Source organism: Cyprinodon tularosa, unplaced genomic scaffold (assembly GCF_016077235.1).
Source record: "Cyprinodon tularosa strain WSP-4 unplaced genomic scaffold, ASM1607723v1 ctg1006, whole genome shotgun sequence".
NCBI lineage: Eukaryota > Metazoa > Chordata > Actinopteri > Cyprinodontiformes > Cyprinodontidae > Cyprinodon > Cyprinodon tularosa.
The window spans coordinates 331,598-351,084 of NW_024037790.1; the positions used below are offsets into that span (position 1 = coordinate 331,598).

The 19,487-nt window shown below is 42.7% G+C and overlaps 1 protein-coding gene across 1 annotated transcript; it reads left to right on the plus strand.

Moving 5' to 3' along the window:
• The first annotated feature begins 2,484 nt into the window (after positions 1-2,484).
• On the plus strand, positions 2,485-11,669 carry aldh1l1 (aldehyde dehydrogenase 1 family, member L1). The gene is made up of 7 exons (XM_038276634.1): positions 2,485-2,588; positions 6,882-7,028; positions 8,149-8,383; positions 8,463-8,628; positions 10,710-10,811; positions 11,134-11,223; positions 11,412-11,669. The coding sequence occupies exons 2-7, from the start codon at positions 6,902-6,904 to the stop codon at positions 11,667-11,669; spliced, it is 978 nt and encodes a 325-aa protein (XP_038132562.1). The 5' UTR covers positions 2,485-2,588; positions 6,882-6,901.
• Positions 11,670-19,487: the final 7,818 nt, after the last annotated feature.

The following is a 19,487-nucleotide window of genomic DNA, read 5'->3' on the forward strand; positions in this document are numbered from 1 at the left end:
GGTTGTGTCCCTCTCTTCTTGTCCCTTTTCTTCTTGTTTTCCTCTCTATGTTTTGTACTCAGCTGACTTTTCATGCTGTCTCTAAAGGAATGAAAGATTTTTTCCAAGCACTAAGCTCACTTAGCTGATTGCTCCTTCCTGTGTTTCCAAAAAGGCCAAAGTAAATAACCCAGTCCTTCTTTTCACTGTAGACAAGCCATGATCTGCTTATCTGTTCTCCATTTTTCATTTGGATGAAATAATAGCTGCATGAATCATGACAGCAGACAAGATAGAGGAGAGCAGGAGGCGGGGTTACCAATCTACTCGCTCTGGAGAGCAGAGTTCGCTGCTTTTAGATGTTGTCTCCAAAGTCTCCAGTAGCAGAAAAAAGTCTCTAGATTTGGCGCTAGGAGCTTTTTAGAAATCAAAGTGCTAGAGGGGTCTGAAAAGTGGCTAAATATAGCGACTAAAGCGCTAAGTTGGCAACACTGCTCTTTGCATGGTTTGTTTTCAAATGGTTTGCTGCTGTCTGTTTGGACCTTTCTGAACATGTGCAGCAAATGGACTGATCCAATATGGCGGACACTGAAGTGTTGCCTAATGGTAAATCCCCCCCCCCGCTCTGAACTAAAGGTGGTTTCTGATTTACAGGCGTTTGAACTCTTTACTTTATACATGCTCCCAATCGGTAGAGTTATTAGACAGCATGGGATTAATTTCCACTGTTATGCTGATGATACCCAGCTCTATCTGTCTATAATCCAGATGAAGCTAACCCATTACATAGATTACAGGCATGTCTGAAGACATAAAAACCTGGATGACTCTTAACTTTCTGCTTCTGAATGCAGATAAAACAGAAGTTATAGTCTTTGGACCAGAGTCTCTGAAAAAGAAACTGATTAGCCAGTCACTTCATTTGGATGGGATTAAACTGATTTCAGATAATAAAGTAAAAAATCTTGGTGTTATTTTTGATCAGGACCTGTCATTTAAATCCCATATCAAAGAGGTTTCCAGAATTTCCTTCTTTCATCTGAGGAACATTGCAAAAATTAGAAATCTCATGTCCAGGGGTGATGCTGAGAAACTAGTCCATGCATTTGTTACTTCAAGGCTGGACTATTGTAATTCTTTACTATCAGGAAGTCCACAAACTGTAGTTAAAAGCCTTCAGCTGATCCAAAATGCTGCAGCCAGAGTTCTGATGAAAATGAAAAAGAGAGATCATATCTCTCCTATCCTGGCTTCTCTTCATTGGCTTCCTGTTAAATCCAGAATAGAATTTAAAATCCTCCTTCTCACATATAAAGCCTTAAATGGCCAAGCTCCATCTGATATCAGAGATCTGATTGTTCCTTATGTTCCTAACAGAGCACTTCGCTCTCAATCTGCAGGTTTACTAGTGGTTCCTAGAATTTCTAAAAGTAGAATGGGAGGCAGATCTTTTAGTTATCAGGCTCCTCTCCTGTGGAACCAACTACCAGTTTTAGTCCGTGAGGCAGACACCCTTTCTACTTTTAAGGCTAGACTTAAAACTTTCCTTTTTGATAAAGCTTATAGTTAGGGTGGCTCAGGTTATCCTGAGCTATCTCTATAGTTCTGCTGCTATAGGCTTAGACTGCTGGAGGACATAGGGACCCCTTTTTCATCACTCTGCTTCACTCCTGTGGAGCCAGTTGCCTTTTGTATCTATGCTTCTTTTTCTATGTCTGCTTCTGTCTCCTTGAACCCCAGTCGGCCTCGGCAGATGGCCGCTCACACTGAGCCTGGTTCTGCTGGAGGTTTCTTCCTGTTAAAAGGGAGTTTTTCCTCTCCACTGTCACTACAAGCATGCTTAGTGTGAGGGATTGTATTTGAGTCAATGAGTCAATGCAATCAACTGGTTTTCCTTAGACAGAAAACTTTGTATCAATTTGACTGTATGATCTGGTTGAACTGTAAAGTGCCTTGAGATGACATGTGTTGTGAATTTGGCGCTATATAAATAAACTGAATTGAATTGAACTCAGTCAAATGACCTTGAATCAGTTGCCTTGCAACATTTTTTACAGGCTCATATGATGAAGCATCATCACCATAACTTACCTTCATTTCATCCAAAGTTTCCAGTTGTCCTTTCTAATAGAAACTCAGACTTGGCTCAGTTCAAACAGCTGTCAATCAGAAACAACATTTAGTTCAAGGCTGTAATTTACCACTTAGTCTATAGAGATTTAAATCATTGCATATGCTAAATTTCAGCTAGATCAAACCAAAGGAAGTGGGTCAGGGGCTTTACATATTGAACGGCCCTTGTAATTATGCAATCATACCAATAATGCTTAGAAATAATGCAATACAATAACAGGTGATGAACACAACAGATTACTGTTTGTTTTTTGCTCTAGACAGAACCTCTCTGACCGTTTGGACAGACAGACTGAATTCATCAGTCTTTCCTTCCTGCTGATTGGATCCCATCACAGGCAGTGAGCTCTGATTGGTCCGTCCTTATAGCCTGCCCTGTCCAATCACCCTGCTGCGTTCAAGTTTTATGTAATTGGGCTGCCTGCTCTCTTCTCACTCTTTTTTGCAGCAAGAGGAGCACGGAGGTCTGCAGCAGGGTAAGGGGCCATGCTGTTCTTCACTATCAGGCTATTTCTGCAGGAAATCAATGCAGTCTGCAGCCAAACATCCAGACTGTTGCAGAAACTCAGCCTTAGCAAACATCTAAGAATCAGAATCAGTTTGATTACTTTACTAAGTCTGTTGGTTGGGGGGGTGCATTTCTGTCGGATAAGTTGTTAAACTTTAATTTAAAGGTTGTTAATGTGAACTTTGGTCCTGTGGAGTATTTTTCAGTCCCTGATTGGCTGGAAGCAGAGGCATGAAGTTAACAGTGGGATCTGATTGGTTTAAGAGGCTGGCAGGAGACCAGGCCCCGCCCCCTCTGACTGCTCTGCAGTCATGAAGTGCAGAGCACCGACTTGGACTGCTGCTTTTCTGTCTTTTCATTTAAAATAATGGAAATGTGAATCAGATGCGAACTGCTGATCCAGAGAGGCTGAATCACTCAGACAGAAGATTCACTCAGTCTCAGTTATTCCTCCTCAGCAGCTTCCATCACTTATTCTTTATTAAATCATAAAACAGATCAGAATCAATTTATTTTGCTTTGTGTCCATGAAGCTGGAAGCATAACTGAACCCAGAATCTGGACATTCCTGGTTCCATAGACAAAAGCTAAATGCCTTCCCTGCTCAGATATTCCGATGCGTTCTATATTAGGCAGCAAGTGGTACTTTCACCAGAACCGATGGTTCTGGTCGGGTCACTATGGTGTCACAGAGTCACCATCAGTGTTCCTGCACCACAGCAGTCCTGGAGCCTTTTGGGGATGTTGGTGCTGCTGAACAGGATGTTACTGAAGTTTCTCCCGGATGCCATTTTTTCCCCAGGATTTTTCTATAATTTATTCGGCTGGAAGAAACAGTTTCTTCCAGTTTCTTCCACTTGTGCAGAAGAAACCAGTTTCTTCCGGAAAAACCCTGCTGGAGATCAAGATAAAGAGTCCCTGTACTCCTTACACTCCAGACTTCCAGGATAAATGTTTATCCTGCTAATCTGAAACTTAGCTTCAATATTCTGCTAATTTAAAAATATTTGCTTCATTCAAACAGAAAAGTATTAAAAAGGTATCGCTAAGTAGCGGCTCGGCTCGGTCTTCCTTTTGGATTTGCTCAGGGCTGAGTTTTCTCCTTGCAGAAGCGTAGCGGCTGCCATGAAATCTAGGATCACTTTCTTTGTTATCTTCCCACTGTGGATCAGCTGACTGCCTTTACATCACGACACAAAGCAGTCAACCAGTTCTCTGCAGATCTGACCAGATCTGACTGACAGCTTCCAGACTGAACATAGAAGCTGCCTTCCTCAATAGAAATCTGTCCCAATTTTAGCTTCTCATATTAACTTACATTAAAGATGTAAAACCGTCACATTATGTTAAAGAACAGGTAGATAAGACTACAGCTGCACAAAAACAATTCAGTTTCTTTCTATAGCGCCAATTCACAACACATGTCATCCCAAGGCTCTTTACAGAGACAATTCATCCTGGTTGAGTGGTGGCCTGGTGGTTAGAGCAGTTTCTTGTGCTCTGAAAAGGTTGCAAGTACCTGGTTCAGCCCCCACAGCCTCCACTCTTGGTCCCTGAGCCCCACACTGCTCCCCAGGCACCGCACAGGTATTCACACATTCCGCTTTGTTTATAAAAAATATGACAGTGGATGTCTGGGGGACAGTGATTCGCCTACATGTTATAAAGTATTTGTACTTCGTTACTTAACACCTCTGCATTTTGAATTGAAAAAATCTTGCTGGATGGGAAGAGAAACGTCTTCAAACTTGGAAACAAAGTCCAGTGGATTGATTTTGTACTTTTTTGGACTGACTCTGACCTGGATGACTGAGAATCTTCACCAGCAGATTATCAAAACCTAATTTGACAGGTGCTAGCAAAAAATGGTAATCCACTAAATGGAAAAAAATATTTAGCGATTAGCTCCTAGCTGAGTAGCAAACAGGTGTTGCTTTGGTTGGATGGCGTTTCTAAGGTCAGGAGTGAAGAGACCGAGTACACAGCCCTGAGGTTCACTCACACTTTTATTCAACAAAACACATCTGATAACGGTCAGAGCTTCTCAACTAAAATAATCCTTTTTACAAGAACACACAATTATGAGGCTAGTCATGGTAATCCCACATATATGTGAATTCTGAGGCTGCACATCGTTAAGGTTGATTAGTTTGACTTCACCTCATTGTCTAGAGTGATTGTTCTTGACAATACATGCTGAATGTGGATAACAAAGAAGCATCTGGACTCTTTTTTAGGAGGATGATTTTAAGATGGAAAATGTATTTACTTCATGTCGTAAACCGCTGTGTTTCCAAGAGGACATGGAAATTTGACCTTTGACTTTCTCTAAAACTTTAGCAAAAGGACAAAAAAACTTCCCTTGTTTGTTTGCTTACATTAGAAGCATCTCTTGATGAATGAGGCCATGAAAGCTCATTTTTATCACATTGTTTATAAAATTCTTTCTGATCATACAGGTTGTTTCTGGCTTTGTTCATATCATCAGTTCAACAGCAGCTCTAGTTAAAGCTAACTTCACTGCTAAAAGGCTTCTGAACCAAACTCAAGAAGGTCTCCCACAACTTTTTGTTTTTACATTTTAATTCAACTAAATTTTAATCCATTATTCGTTGGGGACATTTTTGCACCTACATCTCTTTAAAGCATTAAGACTAGGCTGAGTTGATGAAAGGATAAAAACAAAAATCCTGGTTTTGTTTTTGTCATGATTTTATCAAGAGCTCGGACCCACATGCAGAAAATCAATTCAGAGAGACCAGAGGAAAGTTTAACAGGTTTATTGACAAGATTGTGATGAATCCAGTGTAGCTCTGAACACAGCTCAACCGGAACTGAAGAGTGAGGGGAAGACACTGCGGTTAGTTCAGGCTCAGTGGGAAATTTAATTCATGAACCTTAAGAGGAGAACTAGATTGCAGACTCACGTTTCCAGAAAATGGTTGACTCTTTGACTCCAGTCGGTGTTGGGGTGTTCCAGTGTTAGTCTGATTCGATGGAGGGCGGACAGGGTTTACTCAGAATGCGGTTGTTTGTAGGTGAACGGAGAGGCTAACTGCTACTTAGATTTCCTGCTGTACTTGAACGGACTGTGGTGCAGATGAATCCCCTGCTCAGAGAAACGCAGCAGACATTCCTTGGGGGAATGGGCTGATCAGAATCACATCCTTAAATCCTCAGCTCAGCTTGATTCTTAGACTATCCTTCCAGGGGAGAGAAGGTCCAAAAAATCCAGTAGCAAGATGACTTCCTGCCGAGAGGCAAAGACAAAACAACGAGGTTAAAACTCAGGTAGACAAAAACTCAGTTTGACTCAGCAAAACTCAGCTTGGCTAGAGTACCCAACACTGGCAAACACTCTGGCGTCGAGGTAGTGGCAGTCAGCAGCTTAAAGGAATAGTACACCCAAAACATGATTAGCCTTCCTTTTCTACTCACCCCCATGCTGAACAACACTCTGGAGTACTTTTTTGATATCTCAAATGCATCTGGAGATCTGGGAGGCTTCTTGCTGTCTGCTGACATTCAAATAATGGAGGTCTATGGCGCCCGAGGCAGAAAGGTCATAAAAGTCCACAAAAAACGTGTCAATATTCCTCCATACTGCTCGTCCAATGTATTCCAAGTGTCCTGAGTGGGTAGCGTCCATAATTTACTCGAAACGAAGTCATTTAGAATGTTTTTAGAGCATAAACAGTAGTGTATAGGATTTCCTGAAAGCGCGTTCACGAGTCTACGGAAGCCGGCAGACCAAACCAGATGAAAGTGCGCATTCAGCGTCTGCTCTGCCGATAATGCAAGCGTAGAAGAAGAAATGTGCTGTTTACCTGTGCAAAGAAAGAAACAACGAAAGAAAAATGTCTGAGGACTTCAGTGTTGAGGAAGAGCATGAGTTCTTTGCCGAGCTGAATGCGCTGGTTTGGTCTGCCGGTCAATAAAGTACTCCAGAGTGTTGTTCAGCATGGGGGTGAGTAGAAAATGAAGGCTAATCATGTTTTGGGTGTACTATTCCTTTAAGAGCGCTCCGTTACCGAGGTAGCCCTCCGCAGGTGTGTGAGGAGGCGAACCAGGATCAGGCGCCTCCTGGTGGAGGAGGGAAGACAAACACACAAAACACAAACCACACAGACTGGAGTCCTAACAGTTTTGGTTTCTCTAAGAATCCTCTTCTAAACTTTTTTGCAATTAAAATGCCCGAAAATCAAAATCTGCTCAGCATATTTGTGTCATAAAAATTAAAAGATTTTCTTTCTCTTCTCAGAAACCATCAAAGTTCAAAGAATGAAGATTGCAGTTATTGGTCAGAGTCTGTTCGGCCAGGAGGTCTACAAGGAGCTGAGAAAGGACGGCCACACCATTGTTGGTGTTTTCACCATTCCTGATAAGGATGGCAAGGCCGACCCACTGGGTAAGAACTGGCATCCCGTGCCAAGCTATGCCTTCCTAAAGGGAGGCAGCTTTGGCTTCATCTGGGGTCAGTCTGAGATGACCGAGATGGTCGCAGAGCTTCACCTCTGGTGCATGCATGTCAGGCTGCAAATTGAATAAAAAGTGATTTATTGTTGGATTGTTAGGATTATCAGGTGTGACAGAAACCAACACCCTGCACAAATTTTTACCTAAGTCATTTTTTCTTATGTTAAGAGCATTTGTTCTTGAATTGAGGAGGTAAGTGAGACAGTTTGCCAATGGAACAAGAGAATTTATATTTAAAATAAAACAGATCTTTTGTCTTATTTTAAGTGCATATTATCTAATTATCTTATTTTAACAGTAAAAATGCTCATTCCATTGGCAGATCATCTATTTGCCTGCTCAGATTAATGGTAAATACACTTATTTCTACTCATTTTTAGATTGTTTTTGCAGTGTATCAGACGATCTACAATGTATAGAAACTAAATTGTTGTAAATAACGCTCTATATTGAGTTAATTTCAATGCTGTGATACTATTTATCCAAAAATTTAACGAAGAACTTGGAGGTTACCTGATATAGATCTCATAGATCCAGATGCTAAAGCTCAGAGTGATGAAGATTTCGGTATTAATTTTATTTATTAGTATTTTACTGTCAACCGCTTTAGAAGAAGAGTTCCTGGTTTTGTGGTGAGATCGCACTAGAAAAAATTCAAATAAGTCATTGTTTTTTTAAATAAGTGAATTTGTTCTTGAATTGAGGAGATGAGACACTTTTCCAATTCAACAACAAAATTTAGATTTTGAATAAGAAAAAACAATTGTCTTATTTCAAGTGCATTCTATCTAATTATCGTATTTCAAGAGTAAGAATCTAATTCCATTGGCAGAACATCTTATTCACCTGCTCAGATTAATGGTAAATACACTTAATTTAAGAAATGTTGACTTATTTCTAGATGTGTTTTTCAGTGGAGAACCGTCAGATGAAATCTGTTTGAGGCTCCATCATGGACAGCCAGTTCAACCCGCCTGGTAAACGGCGGGGAGGGAGGACACCTGAACCGAACCTGTCTTCACCCTGTGACTCCTATGTCTTTTGTCCTGCAGCTACAGAGGCGGAGAAGGATGGTGTCCCTGTTTTTAAGTTCCCCCGGTGGCGATTGAAAGGTCAGGCCATCAAAGAGGTGGTGGACCAGTACAAGTCTAGAGGGGCAGAACTCAACGTCCTCCCCTTCTGCTCCCAGTTTATCCCCATGGAGGTCATTGACCACCCCAAACATGGCTCCATCATCTACCACCCCTCTCTGCTGCCCCGTCACCGGGGAGCCTCTGCAATCAACTGGTCAGAGATGCTTCTTCAACTTGGGTTTAGAATCCAAATCCTGGCAGCATCCTAACCCGGGTTTAACTGTTCTCCACAGGACGCTTATCCACGGAGACAAGAAGGGTGGATTCACGGTGTTCTGGGCTGATGACGGACTCGATACGGGACCAATCCTGCTGCAGAGAGAGTGTGATGTTGAACCTAATGACACAGTCAACACAATCTACAAGAGATTTCTCTTTCCGGAAGGTGTCAAAGGCATGGTGAGGGACCGAGGTTAGGTTGGCGACTGTATGAAAGAACCACAGAGAGCGTCTGAGCATCTTAATACCAATGAAAATGTCTTACCTTAAGAATATATAGAAAAAAAACCCTACATTTTCATGCCTGGACAATTAGTCAAGTGTTTCTGCAGAGTCTAGAAAAGGTTGGGTCAATCAGAGGAATCCCAGGAATATTTCTGAAACACCATGACCTTAAGGTTTAGACTGAAATGATGGATGAAAAGGCAGAAAGATGAGTCTGGTTTAATCCCATGTTATCATTAACTATATATTCCAAAAACGTTAGAAGCAATCCACTGATCTGTTTCCAAGTTTGAAGACGTTTCTCTTCCCATCCAGGAAGCTTTTTCAATTGAAACTGTCAGAAATAGCGTTGAGTCCCAGCCTTTATACTGTCCTCTGAATAATTCAGTTGAATTAGCTAAAGAAGAGAGGTTGCTGGTTATTGGACATTAGCTAAAGAGGAGAGGTTGCTGGTTATTGGACATTAGCTAAAGAGGAGAGGTTGCTGGCCTTTGGACATTAGCTAAAGAAGAGAGGTTGCTGGCCTTTGGACATTAGCTAAAGAGGAAAGGTTGCTGGCCTTTGGACATTAGCTAAAAAGGAGAGGTTGCTGGTTATTGGACATTAGCTAAAGAGGAGAGGTTGCTGGCTCTTGGACATTAGCTAATGAGGAGACGTTGCTGGCCTTTGGACATTAGCTAAAGAGGAAAGGTTGCTGGCCTTTGGACATTAGCTAAAGAGGAGAGGTTGCTGGTTATGTGACATTAGCTAAAGTGGAAAGGTTGCTGCCTTTGGACATTAGCTAAAGAGGAGAGGTTGCTGGTTATTGGACATTAGCTAAAGAGGACAGGATGCTGGTTATTGGACATTAGCTAAAGAGGAGAGGTTGCTGGCTCTTGGACATTAGCTAAAGAGGAGAGGTTGCTGGTTATTGGACATTAGCTAAAGAAAAGAGGTTGCTGGTTATTGGACATTAGCTAAAGAAAAGAGGTTGCTGGCTTTTGGACATTAGCTAAAGAGGAGAGGTTGCTGTCTATTGGACATTAGCTAAAGAAGAGAGGTTGCTGGTTATTGGACATTAGCTAAAGAGGAGAGGTTGTTGGCTCTTGGACATTAGCTAATGAGGAGAGGTTGTTGGCTCTTGGACATTAGCTAATGAGGAGAGGTTGTTGGCTCTTGGACATTAGCTAATGAGGAAAGGTTGCTGGCCTTTGGACATTAGCTAAAGAGGAAAGGTTGCTGGCCTTTGGACATTAGCTAAAGAGGAGAGGTTGCTGGTTATGTGACATTAGCTAAAGTGGAAAGGTTGCTGCCTTTGGACATTAGCTAAAGAGGAGAGGTTGCTGGCTCTTGGACATTAGCTAAAGAGGAGAGGTTGCTGGTTATTGGACATTAGCTAAAGAAAAGAGGTTGCTGGCTTTTGGACATTAGCTAAAGAGGAGAGGTTGCTGTCTATTGGACATTAGCTAAAGAAGAGAGGTTGCTGGCCTTTGGACATTAGATAAAGAGAAGAGGTTGCTGGCTATTGGACATCAGCTTAAGAGGAGAGGTTGCTGGTTATTGGACATTAGCTAAAGAGGAGAGGTTGTTGGCTCTTGGACATTAGCTAAAGAGGAAAGGTTGCTGGCCTTTGGACATTAGCTAAAGAGGAAAGGTTGCTGGCCTTTGGACATTAGCTAAAGAGGAAAGGTTGCTGGCCTTTGGACATTAGCTAAACAGGAGAGGTTGCTGGTTATTGGACATTAGCTAAAGAGGAAAGGTTGCTGGCCTTTGGACATTAGCTAAAGAGGAGAGGTTGCTGGTTATTGGACATTAGCTAAAGAGGAGAGGTTGCTGGCTATTGGACATCAGCTAAAGAGGAGCGGCAGCTAAGGCAGGTAATCTGAAGAAGTTTCCATTTTAGAAATCATTATTTGTGATTCTAACACAGGTCTAGAAAATCGTCCTTTTCTGTAAATTCAGATTCACCTTCTGATTGTGAAGCTGTTGCTGATGTCATTTTCAAGCTTTAGAGAAAATTCCTTGAAGCTCCCTGTTTGCTTCTGCTGTGGTTCCAGGTAGAAGCTGTGAGGCTGATCACTGAAGGAAAGGCCCCAAAGATCACACAGCCTCAGGAGGGAGCCACCTATGAGTGCATTCAGAAGAAAGACAACGCCAAGGTAAAGGTTTCATCTTGTTCTGAAAGCTTTGGAAAAGGTTTTAGCTCCAACTCTGACCTCCTCACCATGACATCAGCTTTCATAATAACCTGTCTGTGATGTAACCAGAAGGGTGTAAGCTGTAGATCAGGGGATGCATGTAGTATTAGCCTTCAAAAAGAGGCCCTGAGCCACAACACATTCACCTTCATTCGCCCCCTAGTGGTGGGTCTTATCTGAAGAATGCATTGCATTATCAACAGGCAAATCACATGCATCTGTGTTTAATCTGAGTCTATGATGAGGATGGTGATTTTTGACGGGCGGCTTTCTGTGCTGGTAGATCGACTGGAACCAGTCAGCTGAGGCCATCCACAACTGGATCAGAGGGAATGACAAGGTGCCTGGGGCCTGGGCAGAGGTGGACGGACAGGTAACCACAGAAGCGCACAGGTTCAGTCATTCCTACACCTGGCTAAAAAATATTGTCTGTTCCACCTAATGAATCGATTACATGAGCAAACCCAGCTGGATGCATGTGTTCATAGAGGAGAAAATCTTCAGGAAGAATCAGTTTTCAGTGAACAGCGCCGCTGTGCTTCACCATCTCTCCCTCTGCAGAAAGTGACCTTCTTCGGCTCGTCTCTGGTGGATAACGGCACAGCAGCCAACGGCGCGCCCCTGGAGATTCCTGGAGCCAGTCGGCCTGGCGTCGTCACTAAGGCTGGGCTGGTGCTGTTCGGAAACGACGGCAAGACGGTGAGTCGGACTGGTGAACGCACTGCTACACATGGATCAGTAGAAGGTCTTAACTGGATCATGACGACTGAGAAAAGATACTATGGCAAGAAAAGCGTCCTTCAGGGGAAGACTGGTTGATGCCATCAGGCAGCTGCAGAAGATAACGGGTTGTTATGCAAAGTTCTGTGTTTCCACTTTGCTGTTTTCTCTTTCTGCGGTTCTTTTCCTGAGAAGAGATCACTCTGGACAAATTCTTTAAATAACACTTCATAATGTTTATGTATTAAATAACCAGGAGACATTACAACAGATTTCAACAGAAATTATAATCTTACTCAGATCAGAGAAGTTGCTTAGAGTTACAGAAGGCAGCTGCTTACCAACTGGACTAACATCTCATGAAGTTGCCCCGAATTCCAGTCAGAGAAGCATTTTATACTCCAGTCTGCCACTCATCCCATCATCACATCATTACAGCATAGACATTTGCAGATGAGGAGACATTCATGGCTCCAGCTTCATCAAAATATTATGGAGGCTAATGGTAGATTCTCCTCAGGACAAAAATCAAGACACTCAATGGTTATCTTAAAGGTATTGGGGAGGATTTTTGCAATTTTTAAAAAAGACCCCCGCTGTCCACTTTAAAAAAAAATGCAAATGCATAACCCTGTACCCCCTCCAGAGAGGGAACATCTATCAAACGCCTGCGGGAGCGTGAACAAGCCCATTTCACCTTCTGCACGCTCTGTTTAAACCCCTAAATCCCTCCATCTCTATATAGTGGGGACTTTATAATGAACTCAGTTAACTGACCGTTCAGACAGATGATCACTGCTTATTGCTCCCCTATGTTAGTAGTCGTTGCTGTCGGGTAGCGACAGCCTATGGCGACAGCAGGCCACTGTGACAGTAAATCCCATAATACTTTGTGAGGAGAGCTCTCTGCGCAAAGCATTCTGGGATATATTTGCCTCTTCTGAGGCCTTTCTTTTCTTCTCATACACTTCGTAGACACTTTTTCCCTTACGACCCTCCGCCATTTTCAAAGAACTGCCGTGAGAAAGGTGAGTTTCAGAGACTGTCTGAAACCGTAGCTCACCACAGATATACGCCTGAAAGTGCGCAAAAAAAGACAGCTAAAGGGACGAGTACATAGGACGGCCTTATGTTTACGTAATGACTGACAGTTAGGAAGACCACTGATCGAGATGATCCCCCGGAAAAAGAACATCACCTGCACCTTTAATGTCCCCGCCGGACGGGGGAAAAAATTGAGATTTATTGTAATGCTAATTCCAATGCTGTCCAAAAATCACAGAAGTACAGAACAGAGCTCATTCTCACCTCGCAACGCTGTTTCCCTATAACCCCAGGCTCACACCGACTCCGGTCTTACCTTTGCGGGGCGGTGGGTGCGGCGCCGCAGTGATTCCAAGTCATTAAAAAGACGTAAACCTCTCTCACCGGCTGCTGAGCTGTCCGGCTGCGGTTACCGAGACACTCCGGCGCTGCAGAAAATTCAGCAAGAAAGCTATCCTTGCGGCGTGCCGGAGCCCTCCGCAACAAGCTCTCGCAAATATCCTTATTTGGGCCGTGTTATCGCGTGAAGTTACGCGAACTCAAGTGAACTTCTGTTCTCGCGAGTTAAATCTCCGGACCTGTTGCCGGAGCCGCAGAGCCGCACCGCACCGTAGTCAAAAGGGCGGTGTGAGAGGGGGTGTGCGGGAGTTACGGTCTCCGTCGGCTTGGTAACCGCACCGGAGCCAGTGTGAGCAAGGGGTTAGACACCACACCCATCCTGGGTAAACTCATGCCATACTCTAACATGGTTGTGTATGTATATGCATATATGCGCCTATGGTGAAAGTATTTAGAGGGTGCAGGCGCTTTGTGTGTGATAGTCTCATGCACATGTAGACGTCTGTGTGGAAATCTGTGTTGCATGCTTCCTAAGAGAGGAAACGGATGTTTTTGTCAAGAGTTCTGATGAAGTTCTCAAATGAAAGTTTAAAACTTCCCAAATCACACCTGTTAAACTCTAAGTTGTGGGGCGACAGTGGCGTTGGATGTAGGAGTTTGCCCTGAAATCGAAGGATTGACGGTTCAAGCCCCGACTCCGACTTTCAGTGTCCTTGTGTCCCTTGGGCAAGACACTTCACCTGCATTGTATACTGATGGTGGTCAGAGGGCCCGGTGGCGCCAGTGTACGGCAGCCCCGCTTCTGTCAGTGAGCCCCAGGGCAGCTGTGGCTACAATGTAGCTTACCACCATGAGTGTGTGCGTGAATTGGTGAATGAATGTAGTGTAAAGCGCTTTGGTCAAGTCTCCTAACTTGAATAAAGGCGCTATATAAGTACAGGACATTTACCATTTACCATCTAAGTGACCTTGAAAAAAACATCCTCCTTTTTGGCAAAGATCTACTTCCATCAAGCTGCCATTATAATGTGTGCGCCGACGTTACCTGTCTAAATATTCAGGCCACGGTTTTCTCTGCATATCACCGACTGAGGAAGGAAGTAAAGCTCAGTGTGTTTACATGGCCTCAAATCATTTCTCTTCCACAATTATACACTTGTTCTTAGATCAAGGACACCACTCTCATTCCCAAACCTTTGTCTAGTTCATAATAATGACTTTTTATTCTGACAGAGGAACTATCCTAATTAGATAAACTAATTGGGAAAAAGGTATTATTAGCATTATTAGTATTATTAACATCAATAAGAATAACCCTGTTCGAATGTTTGCACTTTTCATGCCGATTTTCCAGCCGTGTGAGATTTTTTTTCGATCAGGCCGTCTTTCATCCTGATGGTGCGTGGTGTAGCTGTACAGGGGGTAACAAGGGCCGATATTCTAAGTACCAGTTATATAAGAAAACACTGAAGACAGGAAAACATCAACATAAGCGTAAGGAAAGTGATTAAAGTCCCACTGAGAAAGGTTGGGGGTATTAAACACGCTCTTTCAACACTATGGGGAGTCAGGCATGGCTCTGACCAGGAGAAGGCTGTTTGATGTCGTGGACCTTGGCAATATGTCTCTTCATCAGCAGCTTCTCTTTGAATAACTCGTAGCAGTGCTCGCACCTGTACGGCCGCACCTCTTTGTGCCTGGCCAGAACGTGCTTCCTCAGGGTGGAGCCGCGGTTGAAGGACTTGTCACAGATGTGGCAGCTGAAGGGCTTCTCGCCCGTGTGTGTCCTCAGGTGTTCAGTCATGTGTCCTTTCAGCTTGAAGCCCTTTCCGCAGTAAAGGCAGCTGTAGGGCCTCTCCCCGGTGTGGACCCTCATGTGGTTCTGCAGGTTGCTCTGACAGGGGATGTGCTTCCCACAGATGTGGCAGGTGAAGTTGGCCTTGCCGTCTTTGGACTTGTTTTCGTGCATCTTGAGGTGCCACGTCAACACTATCTTTTTTGTGAAGATGTAGTTGCAGATGTGGCAGCGGTACAGAGTGGTGGTGGTCTTCTCCTCCAGCTCGGGCTCCTTTGGAGAAGCCTGCTGTGGCTCGCTGCGTTCCTCTGCCGCCCTGCAGTCCTCCAACTGCTGCACAGTTTTGATCAGCTCTCTGGTCAAAGCGTCACCGTCATCACTGTCCTCCGTGGATGCCTCCTCCTTCGTGCCGTCGCCCCACAGCTCTTCCTCTTTGACCTCTGCAGGCCCTGGCTCATCCAAACTCGAATCCCGCGGCTTTGGAGGCGTTTCCTCTGTGGGTGTGGTGACAGTAGGAGCCTTGGCGTCTATAAAGACAAAGACATTTTACAGTGAACAGTGGGGTTGAGATTTGATACGGACGTGACTCGGCTGAACATCTTCCCGTCTCGTAGGAAGACGTAGGGTTGAATGAATCCTTCAAATGTTTTAATTCTCAGCTCCTAGTTTTGATGCCCAGCTCACTGAATGGAAGGAGAAGCTGCAGAAATACCACCGAAGGATTGGCAAGTGTATTTGCAGCAGTTTTGGAAAGATTGGCTTAATGTCAAGGAAAGACACTTGTGATGAGATGATATCATGCAAAGGAAGGCTGACAGGATTAGAAACTACTGGACTCATCTTTGACCCGCTGCACCAGTGCAGTGCGCAGGTAGGTTCCCCCGAGGTAATATGTTCGCCTCCATGGATAGCACATCTTTGGAAGCGCGAGCAGAGCTTCTCATTCACATCATTTTCTAACAGATCCAAAGAAAATCTCTTTAATCCAGAGCTGTCAGACTTGGGGGAATCTAAGATGTTTTTTTGACCAAACCTGATAAATTGACTTTTTCCAAGGACACTGCCACCTGTGGCCAAACCACAGCATTGCAGCTCTCTTCCGCTCGTTCTCGTACTTAACAAGGTTGTTTTTGTTTTACTTTTTTAACCTTACGATTAGTGTCTGAGTTTAGCTGGCGGTTGCTTCAGAGTTTCCACCAAATCCATGTTGAATAGAAAGCTTTGATTGTTTGCTAGGTCAGGCTCATTCAACATGGATGCTCTGGACGTCACATGCTATTTATTTCTAGATTGTGCAGGTTAGAGAGTGACTGCAAAAGAAAGACGAGGTCCAGGCCATGGAGGTGGAGGTAATACCCATAATTAGGGCTACAAATTGTTCTATGTATTACATATTATATTGATTAGTCTGTTGATAATTTTTTTCAATTAACCAATTAATAATCTGAAAGCCAAAGGTTCCTTATAGAAACCTCTTTACGAAATTAAACTTTGTAAAATATAAACGTTTCCACTTCAGTAGTTCTGGATAGATCAGATTGACAAATGAAAACGTTTTTTTTAATCTAAAATGCAAAATGTTTATATATTTTTTAGGGATGCACGATATTGGGATTTTGGCCGATATCCGATATGCCGATATTTTAAAACTCATGTAGCCGATAACCGATATCGATACCGATGTCAAAGCTGGACAAAAATAAGTAGTCATTGAAAATAGCAGTTTTATTATCCATTTCTGACACTTTGAAAAATAATATACCCAAATATATTTTCATATGCTGATATCAAATAGATTTTTAAAAACGCGGTATCGATCTATTTTACTTTCAAAATCTGGTGAAATTTCATCGTTCTGTTACAAACTCTCTTGATATTTTGCAAATTCTTGTGAGATTTTGTTAGTAAAATAGATCGATACCGCGTCAATATATCAACATATAAAAATATGGCAACATTTGGTGAATTTTCAGGGGATTTCGTAGCATAACGATGACATATAGCAATATTTCATTAGTAAAAGAGATTGATATGGTGTTTTTAAATGGCAATATATCAGCATATGAAGATATTGGGATATTTTAATGTATCAATATTTTTTCCCTCGTCTTTAGAAGTTTTTAAGTCTGTAAAAAAGAAGTTTTTGAGGAAGAAGAAGAAGTAGTATTTTTTTTTTTTAGACTTTAGAAACTCAGAAGCTGATCAAATATCGGGTTAAATATCGGTGGGGTGGCCGATGTCGGATATTCAGTTTTAAGGCCGATACCGATAGGGGGCCGATTATATCCTGCATCCCTAATATTTTTTAACAATCTTGGAGTAAATCCTGCTCTAAGTGGGTCACTCTGTCAGCTAAAAACATATTTTACAGGCTCTGTACTCCAGTTAACAATTAATTGATGACTGAATTAGTTGATAATTATTTTAGTAATCGATTATTCCCATGAAATGCTCCAGCCCTACCCATGATTATATTCTATATTTAATACTGTTTTAATTCTATATATTGATTGTCTGCTGTCCCAGTGCATTAATCTATTGTTATTTCTGCTGATCCAGACATGTTAAATGTTCCCAGAATGCCTCTCCATCCTCTGTCATTGATTCAATATGTCCTGTCAGTAGTACTAAAATAAGATGCTAAAACTGCAGCAGTTGAATTTCAGATGTGGAAAATCTCCTTGCAGCTGGTAAATGTTAGCATTTCCTCCATCTATGAATTTGTGGGGTTTGGTCGTTAGAATATGATTGGAATATAAATGAAGGCAAACAGAAAGAAAAATGTTTTGCACCCGCTGTTTGCTGAATTGGAAATTGCTGCTCCTGTCCTGCCGTAAAACATGTCTGCTGCCGTTTGGGGACACGCAGACTATCTGAAGATAAGTGTGTCAGCGGCTGGGATAGCTCAGCAGGTATGAGCAGACATCTCAGAACAGAGAGTTTTATTTGGTCCTCAGTGTTCCTCTGTTTATCCCCACAAGGGGTCGCTGTTGTTCTTTTAGTCGTTAAAGTCAGATCCTGGATCTGAGAATGAATTAACGCTGGAGTGGAGTTAAACTACCCGGTCTGGCTCTAACTGCTAGTTTTACTGTGTTGAACACAGACTAAAGGGCTTTAGAAATATTTTAATAGTAGCTATTTTGTTCCAAAAAGGTTAAAAAAAAAACAATCCACTGGACTTAGGGTCCAAGTTTGAAGACATTTCTCTTCCCATCCAGGAAGCTTATTCTATTCAAAATGTCAGAATTAGCATCGAGTTCCAGGCTTTATACATTAGATCAGAAACTTGTTTTGGTTTAAAAAACATGCAAATTGAACCAGAAGAACGGCGATATATTAACAGAATAACTGTAGTTTGGTTTGATAGACAGATTGTGTTGGTTGGCAGCAGATATATCCCCTCCCCCACTGGACCAAGCTTCAGACACAATTAGCTTTAGCCCCGCCCATGGAGTGGCGCCACCTGGTGACCTCATTACGCCCCAGTTCCTCTTGATTTGAAAGCGACTCGGTTCAGCTTCTCCTGATGTTTGTTTACTCTTTTTTCTGTGTGAAAAAAAACATCCAACCTTTCCTAACTTTTCACAATCCAAACTGAGTATAAGTCTGTATGATTTCATATCGGCTCAATATTAAAAGCATTGGAAATGAAACGGTGGTCTGTGGACTAGTACGGAGTTTGATGGTTCAATTGTTGGTCTGCCTGCTGATCACCTGCCATGAAATGAATAAATCTACTATGAAATGATTAAATGTCTCTTGATATTGTTAAAAAAAAGATACTTCACTTATTTTATATGAAATTAAATATTTACTGGGATATATTTTTATATGATTATAAAGCATTTATATTTTTTAAATGTCACTTTTGTCATTTCAAGGTACATAAAATTAAACATTTAATGATAAATAAGTTCTTTAATGTATTGCATTGTAAATTGATTCATTTCATGGTTTATTTATTATGGTTAAGATTCCATATGAGACAGTTAGCCGGGTACCACAACCAGAACCAGAACTAGAACTAGAACCAGAACCAGAACCAGGACCAGGACCAGAACCAGAGTGTAAACGCGCTGCTGTGTGACGCATGGAGCGGATTGTGGTGATAGATGCCAGGCAGAAAGCAGACTCATACCCGCCCTGAGGAGCCTGATCTCCGGCTTGTAGACCAGATCCAGCAGCCGCTGCAGCCTCTGGTTCTCCAGCTGGGTTCGGTAGACCTCCTCCTGGTACTGAACCACCGTCTTTTCAACGAAACCATAGATTTCCACGGCAGCAGCGGTCAGCCTGTCCGTGAGGAAGGCGTTAAAAGAATTCAGCGTTTCAGCAGCAGCCATGATCCTCCTCTGACGCTCTGCCGCCCCCTGCTGCTCAAAGCTGCAACAGCAGCAGCAGAGGAACAAACGTTCATCAGTTTCCCTTCTTCTGCAACAGTTTCCCTTCTTCTGCATCAGTTTCCCTTCTTCTGCAACAGTTTCCCTTCTTCTGCAACAGTTTCCCTTCTTCTGCAACAGTTTCCCTTCTTCTGCAACAGTTTCCCTTCTTCTGCATCAGTTTCCCTTCTTCTGCAACAGTTTACCTTCTTCTGCAGCAGTTTACCTTCTTCTGCATCAGTTTCCCTTCTTCTGCAACAGTTTACCTTCTTCTGCAACAGTTTACCTTCTTCTGCAACAGTTTACCTTCTTCTGCTTCAAATTTACCTTCTTCTGCAAATTTTTTTTTCCCCAACAGTTTTA

What these genes read in the sequence shown, in the direction of transcription:
- aldh1l1 (XM_038276634.1), top strand. Translation starts at nt 6,902, where the DNA reads ATGAAGATTGCAGTTATTGGTCAGAGTCTGTTCGGCCAGGAGGTCTAC. An exon ending in TGGCAAGGCCGACCCACTGG is followed by an intron (nt 7,029 to 8,148) that starts GTAAGAACTGGC and finishes TTTGTCCTGCAG; the next exon opens with CTACAGAGGCGGAGAAGGAT. An exon ending in AGAAGAAAGACAACGCCAAG is followed by an intron (nt 10,812 to 11,133) that starts GTAAAGGTTTCA and finishes CTGTGCTGGTAG; the next exon opens with ATCGACTGGAACCAGTCAGC.